The sequence below is a fragment of the Centruroides sculpturatus genome, unplaced genomic scaffold (genome assembly GCF_000671375.1).
Source record: "Centruroides sculpturatus isolate CEXI.00-Female unplaced genomic scaffold, Cexi_2.0 scaffold1069, whole genome shotgun sequence".
NCBI classification, from domain to species: domain Eukaryota; kingdom Metazoa; phylum Arthropoda; class Arachnida; order Scorpiones; family Buthidae; genus Centruroides; species Centruroides sculpturatus.
In genome coordinates this window covers 256,870-266,976 of record NW_019385224.1, presented here as the reverse complement: position 1 = coordinate 266,976, position 10,107 = coordinate 256,870, and the positions used below count along the sequence as shown (strand labels likewise).

At 32.2% G+C, this 10,107-nt stretch overlaps 2 protein-coding genes across 4 annotated transcripts; one reads left to right on the top strand and one right to left on the bottom strand.

The window, feature by feature from the left end:
• Positions 1-15: 15 nt before the first annotated feature.
• LOC111636377 (ribosome biogenesis protein TSR3 homolog) lies at positions 16-6,878 on the bottom strand. Of its 3 annotated transcripts, XM_023381615.1 has the most exons (7): positions 6,486-6,603; positions 4,100-4,227; positions 1,446-1,581; positions 1,182-1,371; positions 924-1,117; positions 686-859; positions 16-112 (listed from the first exon to the last, which is right to left on the bottom strand). In XM_023381615.1, the coding sequence occupies exons 2-7, from the start codon at positions 4,106-4,108 to the stop codon at positions 54-56; spliced, it is 762 nt and encodes a 253-aa protein (XP_023237383.1). In that variant the 5' UTR covers positions 4,109-4,227; positions 6,486-6,603; the 3' UTR covers positions 16-53. The 3 variants fall into 3 exon arrangements, with proteins under 3 accessions (XP_023237383.1, XP_023237385.1, XP_023237384.1); XM_023381617.1 differs by lacking the exons at positions 4,100-4,227; positions 6,486-6,603 and adding an exon at positions 6,860-6,878; XM_023381616.1 differs by lacking the exon at positions 4,100-4,227 and having other exon boundaries at positions 6,486-6,632.
• On the top strand, positions 6,451-8,551 carry LOC111636376. The gene is made up of 3 exons (XM_023381614.1): positions 6,451-6,549; positions 6,850-7,047; positions 7,662-8,551. Exon 3 carries the CDS (start codon positions 7,662-7,664, stop codon positions 8,436-8,438), a length of 777 nt encoding a protein of 258 aa, XP_023237382.1. The 5' UTR covers positions 6,451-6,549; positions 6,850-7,047; the 3' UTR covers positions 8,439-8,551.
• Positions 8,552-10,107: the final 1,556 nt, after the last annotated feature.

The window sequence follows — 10,107 nt, the reverse complement described above, 5'->3', positions numbered from 1 at the left end:
AAGTACCCAAATAAATGATTTTTCATCAAACTTTATTACAAATAATTAACATTTTAATCATCTTCGTCATCATCAGTACTGCTTTCTACCAATGGTGGTAAGTCAATCTCATCTAAAAGAATAAATGAAATTAATTAAATATATAGAAACAATATATATGGTACGTTCAAAAAGTTTGCAGAAAAGATTTTTGTCACCTTTTTTATCGGCTCTAGCTACATTTTGACAAAAATCACCCTTAAAATATTCTCCTACAGTAACACACTTTATCAAGCAGTCATACCGTTTTTTAAAATATCCTTGAACCATTCATTTGCAACCCTCTAAAGTGCACTTTTTACAGTGGCAATCACCTCATCTACATTTGACAAATTTTCAACATTTTGTATGTGTATTCCATACAGAGAAAGAGGCAGACAACACAAGGTCCAATGATGGAATGCTTCATCAGATACCTCTAAACAAGGAGAGATTGATGAGCCAGAGCATTATCATGTTATAGAACCCAGTTTTGAGGCCATTTTTGTCATTGTTTCACATAATCATCAAAGAATTTGGATGTACAATTCTTTGTTCATGGTTTTCCCTTCTGGAATGAACTCATATTTAAAGAAAATCAGACATTCTCATTCCATCTGCAAACATTCTGAATGTACCAAATATAATTTGCAATAATTGTATGCACCTTTCTTAGCAGCAGCTTCCTCTTCCAACAGATTTAAGTGTTGTTCTTGTACTCGTACAACTTCTAAACTAGTATGGCATTCCCGACACTTATCTAAAATCTCTTTGTTGAGTTCGAGAAACGAATGACCCCATTTAAATTTTTTTAAATACATGTGTGCAAAATCATCATAACCTATAATTATAAAAAGTAATTAAATGTTCAGACATTACAAAATTATTTTTGTCAGAATACGAACCGATTAAATAAAACACTGCCGCCAATGCTTCAACGCAAGATAATTGACACGGTCGACCGTAATTAATCGGATTAGCAGCCACTAGATAAGGTAACAGTCTGGGATGTGACCCTTTCATTTTTGAAAATGGTGTTTCATCAATTCTGGCCCAAGAACAATCGACAACTGCAACTCCATATTTATCAATAATTTCTCTGTAATATATAAATAACATAAATTTTCTAGTTTACTGATTATAAAATAATAAAATGAATATACTTGTCATCTGGAGCAACACATTGGCTGGCTGATGGAGTTAAAATAATTCCATTAAATCGCTGGCCTAGTTTTAAAGTTTTTATAAGTCCGAGTCTAGATAATTTACGTCCCGAGCATTTTTTTGGATCACAATGATTCAGATCCCACATTGCCACGTTAAACGGTACAGTGGGATAAGAAGAATCGTCATCTATGAGAGAATAAATTTCATTAATTACATGTCAAGTATCATTCAATAATCTGTCTTAACTGACATTAAAATACCTTTCTCATCAAGCTTTAAATCATCAAAGTGAGATTCCAATTCATCATTAGCTTCGTTACTGCATATTCTCATTTTATTCTGTCTCTCTGCGGCATATTTCTTGTTTCCAGCTTTTAATCCCTTCTTGTTTCTATTCTATTTTTCATTCAGTTATATTAACAATTGTTTAAAACTTGATTATACAAAATATAAAATGATTTTTATCATTAACTCATCAGAAATTTTAAACACAGAGTCTTCAAAACAAATGCTGCCATTTTAAATTACTGTAATTATGTTAATTATTATCCAAGAAGCATGCGACATACAATACCCATAGGAAGTGTCATAAACAAATATGGCAACTCTGCAATGGAGTAAGGCATTCTGTGTTCTGCAGTTTGCAAAGTTGAAATCACTTGTCATTGTATGACATGAATTTGCAAGAGCCATAGAATCGTGGCTGCCTTTAGAGGCGTCACAAGCGATGTACTGTGGCAAGTAGAGGAAGAATTTGAGTATCGGTTGGATGTGTGCCATACGACACAAGGTGCACACGCACAGAGTTTCACATTTGCCCATTACAAAATAAATAAATTGATAAATTGTAATGGACAAATGTGAAACTTTGACAGTTTTGCAATGTTTTACCATACAACATTCTCGGATAATAATTAATGTAATTACGATAATTCAAAGCGGTAGAATTCTTTTTGGAAGACAGTGTATTTTTCATATTAACATTACAACAAAAATTTTGATTAAACATCACAATAATTTGATTTTCATCAAAAATGTGTAGAAATATGGTTTCATGGCATTATAGATAAAAACAAATTATAAATGTCTGAAGTCATAGCTTAGACGCTACAGAGCTTCTTCTTATAAAAAACTAACTCTGTAAACTATTAGTACATAAGTTACAACTTAAGCTAAAACTACAGGCCTTACAGAGCATTTTACCATAATATAAAATTATGGTAAAATAATTTCAAATATAAAATTATTTACTGAAATTAATAAATAATTTACAGAGCATTTTACCATAATATAACAGCACCCTCATTAGACCACCACTCAGTTCAGTGCTCTCTCCACTTAATGCTCCCTTAGTGCCAACAGGACACTAAGGGGGCCTTTTCATATTCGTCACATGATAGGCAGGCCCATGTAGGGCAACCAGATAGCAAAAGATGGGGTATCTATGGAAGACTGCCCATAAAAAATTCTTGAGATTTCTCAACTGCCTGGATTCAGTCCTGAGTCCACCAGAGAGGTGGCGCAACGGCTTAACAGCTTTGGCCATCTGATCTTCAACACAGACTACGGTTTATTATATAATTGTATCCAATTACAAATGTTTAAATGTTAATTGAAAATATCTACTTTCTTTCCTTAAAAATTCATTTGTATAATAAATATATGTTTTAAAAATAATCTATTTTATGATAATTAAAGGTGACTTTCAAAACTAAGAAGGAAAATTTTTATTGTTTTTTAATACACAATAATTTATTATTAGAAAAATCAAAAAAGTAAATTCTCGAGGCTGAACCTTGAAATTTACAACCAAATTTACAAACTTTTATGGTAATTCCAGGAAATTTAAATTTAATGCTTTGATAAATTATTAATAATTCTTTTACTTTAAGTTTCATGTGAATTTTGTTATTTCACATAAAATATTAAGTTATATACTATAGCTGCTGGCTAGAATAGTAATAATAATGATCTCAATCAACAAAACATTGTACATTTAGAAAATCGGGACATGTAAAGCTAAGAGATTGTTAGAATGTTTCTGAATAAAATTATTTTAATACAAGAAATCTTGAGAACAAGAAAACAGATTGAACTATAGAAATTGATCATTTATTATATCGTTCAACAGTTTCAGACTTCTCAATCGAACAGCTTCCAAATTAAATGATATTCATTAGCTAACCAGATAACCAAGACAGCTAAGGCCTCAGCATGCTGCCAGGGGGACCTGGAATTGAATTTGTGTAGCTGAAAAACTCCAGAAATTTTTTTGAGTGGTCTGTCGTAGAATAGAATCCTGCTGTCCAGTTTTGGGCCTGACTGAACCCATGATGAACTTGAAAATGTGCCCACAGTGCAGACAGAATACAAAAAAAAACAATGTTTATTTGATTGGAATGGATCAGAAGGACACAACATTCTCAGAATAAATTCATTCCTGCACACTTCAGCCTGAATAGAACAGAACTAAGCTTAGGAAGGACCAAACCAACAGGATCATTTGATCCAAGACTTCATCCACATGCTCAGGCCTAGTAGTTTTTTAATATGGAGTTGTTATTCCCTTCTTTCTATGAAAATCTTTGTTATATAATGTTGGAGATGTTGATATGTAATGAAATTTGTTTAAGTCACCCAAGTGCATAAGAAGGAAAAATTTTATGCTGATTGTTATAGAAACTTCTGGTGTATCTACAATTGTTTCTTATTTATGAATAAACAGAAACATATTTCCATTAAGAATATATATTTTAAGTTATTATTCACAAATGAATTGTAAATCATATTTTTCTAATGATCAGAAGCCTAACACCTGTATCATGAACAAATTAAATTGTAAATAAACTTAGCACTGCCAAAATCTTTATTGTATTCACTTTAAATTTAAAAAATAAGTAAAACGCATCCTTACTTTTGACATATATATTTTCTATCCTGACTAGAAATACCGATCAGATGTCACCAAACAGCATGCTTTTATACTTATCTTTACGAACACGAGATGGCAGGAGCATCGGGTGTATTTTTCTAGAATTAATCCTTAAGAAAATCAATATTATAAGTTTTTCGTGTGGCATTTTCAATAATTTTTATTATTTTAGCATTTATAAAAATTCACAAGATATTTTTATAAGAAAATGAATTTATAAGGCATTTATTTATAGTGAAATTATTCTTAAACTATACGAAAATGTAATTTCTGGATGCTGTATTCGATGCTAATTAGATCACGCTGTTTGACTTATCTCGTATATTATAGCCATTCGCGTCATTATCTAAGTAAATATATAATCTACAAATTTGCAATAGCGAGACACTATCAATGTCAATCCAAGAAGAATTATTATTCATATGTTTCCTATGGCTATAGAAGAGAGTATTTATGATTAATAAATGTCTCTTTAAGATGGTAGATGCTTAATGATATTACGTTACATGTAGTCATTATCTACCATCGTTTCTTGTAGTAAAGATGATACCAATAAACAGTGATAGCAAATTTCTAATTTAAAATATATTAATGAGAAAGCATAAATTAATTATTTTAATAATTATATAATTAATTACTTTTTTTAATTTTTGAGCCCACAAGCAGTTGAGTGGATAAAACTACTGGACATGGGTTCGTACTGGCCAAAGAGTCGACCAGGTGGAGTTTTCCGGGTTTTATTCATGTTTATAACATCTAAATAGGGACCACTTATCCATAGAAGTCCTCCTGGGAGGCATCGCCCACGTGTCGTGTTGCCGTATATGAAAAACAAATAGTATATTCCAGGTCCCCCGAAGCGGTCGACTGTTATCCTAACAGCTAGGCCATTCGGCCGTCTTATTAAGTTTTAAAACGAGCAAACGAAAGGTGGACCCATTACGAAAGAAAATCGAACCTAAATCTACTGGCGAAGTCATGATACTCTTCTATGTCTCCATTTGAAAATAATCCTATTATTATGTTCCTTTATACAAATTTATTTTTTATTAAAATACTTCCCTGTTTTAACACAGCTAGTACTGAGAAAGCTTTCTTTTGCAGATCCTACCATTATGGTTTGCAATAGGATAGCCAGATATTGTGAGAAGGGCCGCCACATCTAGGTCAACTTCCTGGTGCTTTACCAGACAATCCAAACACTCTGGGGATTGGGTTTTAATCCGAATCAAAGGGAGTTTAGTCTGCAACTCTGGAGACTAATATTGATTTAATTTACAGGATAAAATTCTTCAATGCTAACGTTTCACGTGTTTTCAAAACCATTTTTTTCGTTATTTAATTTGCCACTTTAGCCACTCGGCCGAATTTTTTTTAAAACTCTTTTCGCCCTGTGGGCACTAAGAGAACCTCTTTTTAGCAAGCCCATTATGGGTTCGGCCAGGCCCACAATGCGACGGCCGGGTGGTGAGGGACGGGGACCAACATATCCTGTCGGCTCACCCCCGAAAAATTCTTGGGGATTTTTCAACTCGTCCGGATTCGATCCCGGGTCCATCAGAACGGTAGGCTGTCACTTTGCTAAAGCGGATAAAGTGTCAACCTACTGTGCTGGGACACCCGGAATCGAATAAGAAAGGGTCGAAAAGCCCAGGAATTTTTTTCGGGGGTGATCCGTCGTGCCTTTGTTGCCTCACTATGGGTCTGGCCGAATCCATAATGGGCTGCTTTATAAAAAAGGCCCTCTAAGTGTCCACAAGAGGAAGAAAACACGAAATACTAAACTTTTAATAAATATTTAAACAGTTTCAAATTAAAATTATTTAAAGTGCTTTATATAATTTAAAAATTTAAGCTTATTTTAAAAAGTCTATCATTACTCTTAATTATTATTCTAAATAGTTAATTTAACTCACCAGAGGGCTTCATGTCGTAAACATAAATAATTAACTATAATCACGTGATTAATTTTTAAATATTTGATTCCTTTCTTAAATAATTGTAAACACATTTATATAATAAATTAATATTTAAATTAATACCTGTTTTTTTTATTAAATAAAACTAAAATAATAACTATTAGCAAATTAAGATAATAAAATATAAATATATAATATATTTTTAAAATTAAAATCTATAGTAAAATACTCTTTAATGTATTTATTAATTTATTTTGAATCAATATCGACAATATTCCACGAATCTATAATAAAATAAGTTTTATTTTTATATAAACTCTTTATTTATTTAATCGTTACTTTATGTAAAATTAAATTTTTAAAACTTATTTTCGAATTCTTTATTGATAAAAAAGATATATATAAAGTAATAATCGATGTACAGCGATCGAAATCTATTTATATCTTACCAACTTTTAAGATTAATGACAAAAGAGTACCGATAAATATCTGGATTCAATAATTTAAAAACGGGTAAATCGAATTTTTAATCACGTGACATCAAGATACTAAATCGACACAATTTACTGCTTAATATATTTCACAATTTCAAATTTCACGTAATAATTCATAAATTAATTATTAAAACATTCTTATTTTAATTTAAAAAAAAAAAATTTTAATAACCTCTTGGCGCGAGATTAATAATTTAAATTTTTGAATTACTTTCTCTCGAACCGCGTGTTAAATTGCTTAATACGATAATAATAATAATTATTTTTTTTTCGTAATGATTTAAAATTGCTTAATTTATTTATATATTACGATGATAAGTAGTAATAACCGCAAAAATTGTACGAATGTGGAACGGTCCTACATTGTCGTCTCCCCAACCTGATCGTCTGCCTCGTAGCTATCGTAACTAGGTTACAAGTGCAGTTTACTGTTTCCGTACATGCGCAGTAAGTAGAAGGTCAGCTGTGGCGGGAATCACGTGTATACTTGGAATTGGCGGCTTGAGAGAAGTCAAAGGTAATATTTTATATTGTTTTTTTTTTTTTAATTATAAAAATAGACGAATTCTTTTAATTAAATTTTAGTGTTTAGAAAGTTTCTATTTAAATATTAAACAGTTTGTAAAAATTTTTAATCGATTTTTTTTCGCGTTGTAACCTGTTTTATATGAACGCACTGCGTAACGCGAACTCGTAAAGCATCAATGCGTTGTGGAGGTAACTATCACTAGGTTAATAAGGTAATATATAATAAAAATAAAAGATTTTATATAAAAATCTAAGTAGAAATATCTATTTAAGAAATCCGTATTTAAAAATAAGTAGAATTTTCGACATAAACAAAATGATAAAGTATTCTTTGGAAGTACACCAGCATAGTTGAGTATCTGCGTTTTATAAATCAAATCTCTACGCTATAATCGGTTTTTTCATGTTTTATTAATTAAATCGAATTTTTAACCTCCAGGAAATGATTTAAAAGAGGAATTTGCTCTAATTTCTGTGCTAATAAATAAGCCAACTCATCATTCGCCTTAATCGGCTATCTCTTAGATACAGTTGATAAATTTTAGGTCAGATTATCATGCGCTGATATCCCTATTAAGTTTTCTCGTGTGGTCTTCATTACAGATGACGACCCCGAAGTCTCGAGATGGTCTTCTCTTCTATCAAGGTCGACCGTCTCTCTTTTATCCGGCTGTTCTGGTGGAGGAACAACATCCGCATTATCCTCGTACGTTGATTTCCGATTTGGGTATGTGTAAGCTGCTCTGTTCGGTTTTTCTTCTCATAAGTGGATCCGTAGCTGTTACCTCAGACTTTATGAATTCTTATGGTACGGGTATTTGGGCTGGTATAGCTGTTGGAATCAACGGAATCTTGGCACTCGCAGTAGGAAGAGAACCCACAAACGTCAGACGTTGGTGCGCCCTTTTTGTAGTCACAGTCGTTGGAGAACTTGCAATTGGTCTGCTGATTGTCTTTGCAACTGTAGGGCTAACAAGATCCATAACTAGACGCGACGAAACTGAAGACCCTAATAGAAGGAACCTCTTTATTACGATATACGCTGTACTCTTGGCTTTGGCACTTATCGATTCGGTTCTATCCCTCATCTGTTTCATCATAAGCATTCGCAGAGGTATCCCTTGTATAAAGTCCGAATCGAATATAGAAGTGGAGAAAAATTACGATAAGGGATGGAAGGATAACGATAGCGTGTGTTCTTCTAGTTCTCCCATTTGTAAATCAGAAGATGTTCCATCGTTAGTTCCAAATTATGTGCCCAAGCCGGAAGCGGATGAGCAAGAAGACTTATCCAGCTCTGTCTATAAGGCTCTGGATAAGTACTTGGCTTTGGATTATCTAGAAAAATCGTCGTATAAAAATCAATCTACGAAGAATTAATGAAATTTGCTCAAATTAGTGACGTAAATTAACAGATTCTGTTAAGTTTAACGTAACTTTTTCAAAGCTCAGGGTTTGTATCATGAGAAAACGACGGAAGTGTACTTGTTTAATATGGGTATTTTATTAGTTAGAATATATAATTATAAGTCTTGAAGTGTATTAACAAAAGATTGCATGCGGTAAAATTCTTTGTTACGGTACTTAGTTTTTAGTCACGCGAGATGCTCCAAAGGTTTTATTTACTGTTTACCAGCTAAAAAATGAAATTGCTCTGTTAACTAATAAGGAAATCCAACATCCTCTTAACACTATTTTCGGGTATACTTAATAGTGCGTTTCACACATTCCCACGCGAGTAAAATGCACTGTTAATTTTCATCTCTTCACGTGATTTCACGTATCCCAAACTGCGATTCGAGTGGAACGATATTGTCCCATATATCCACTAAACGCACACGGGTACGTAGCGGATCCTGATATGAATTAATAAATCATATTGTTTAGAAGCTTAAACAACAAAACACGAACTCTGCTACACGAGAAATGCCAGTAGGCCTTTACAAATATGTCTCCTACTTTGCTTCAGGTATCATGAGAGGTCATACAGATAGGAAAATATTATTAAGTTTGAACTTGGGGTGAAGGAAAGATCATATTCGACTATTACTGCTATTTTATAAAAGGTCGTTTATACGAGAAAAATAAAAAAAATAAAATGTTTATATGTGTGTCACCAATTAAACTAATAAGGGATTGTTTTATTCACATTGTAACATGTAATCTGTTTTTAATGAAAGGTTATGTAACCAAAAATAGAAAACAATTCATTGATATCCTCTTACCAAGTAATCAGGTGGATAAGAGGATTTCATGCTGTGGCGCCAATATGACTTCAGATAGATAAATTGAGGATAAAACTTTAAAAAAAAAGAAGCCGTAATCAAATTATTGATACCAATCTTAGCCAAAAAATGGCTTGACAACCGGATGGCCCGGGGGTTATGATGTCTTTCTACCGCTCTGGGTACTCGGGATCGGATCCGGGTAATCAACACAATAATTTTTTTATAGGTATGTCCCGGATAAGTCGGGCTTCCCCTATTATAGACTTGGCCTAATCCACGATGAGTGAGCATAGGAGAAAAAAAAAACCCTTTTACAAGTTAGTACCCACAGGGCATAGTTAAAGATGATAAAAAGTGCAGGATCACTAGTATTATTTTTTAAAAAATTCCGATTATTATATACGAAATCCTCTTATGAAGGCCTGTCTAACATATAAAGGGTGGCCCAAAACTCAGTAAACTATCGTAGGCTTTTTTTAAAAGAAAACATTATTTAATTCGTTAAATCGTGTGTAATTTGTGTATTAAACAGTTTTTTTGTAAAGTTGTTAAATGTTAAATTATTCGTATAAGATACAAATTTACTATTTTACAGTGGTTAACTGACTTTTGGGCTATTGTATTGTATTTGAACATTGACGTATTATATTACTAAGGTCGTAAATATGTATAATATTGAATAAATGAGTTTGTTTTCTCCTGTTATGTAAGTTAATAAGAGTTTAATTATATAATTTCAAAGCTGAACAATTCGAGTGATGATTATATTACTCAATATTTCGATTTTGTAATTAACTTTTCAGGAATTTGTAATCGAAATT

Excerpts from the sequence above, each read along its gene's own strand:
- LOC111636376 (XM_023381614.1), top strand. The coding sequence starts at position 7,662 with ATGACGACCCCGAAGTCTCGAGATGGTCTTCTCTTCTATCAAGGTCGA.
- LOC111636377 (XM_023381615.1), bottom strand. Across the intron at positions 1,118-1,181 it reads TGTGTTGCTCCAGATGACAA|AGAAATTATTGATAAATATG; the intron begins GTATATTCATTT and ends TATATATTACAG. Across the intron at positions 113-685 it reads GGAAGCTGCTGCTAAGAAAG|ATGAGATTGACTTACCACCA; the intron begins GTGCATACAATT and ends TTATTCTTTTAG.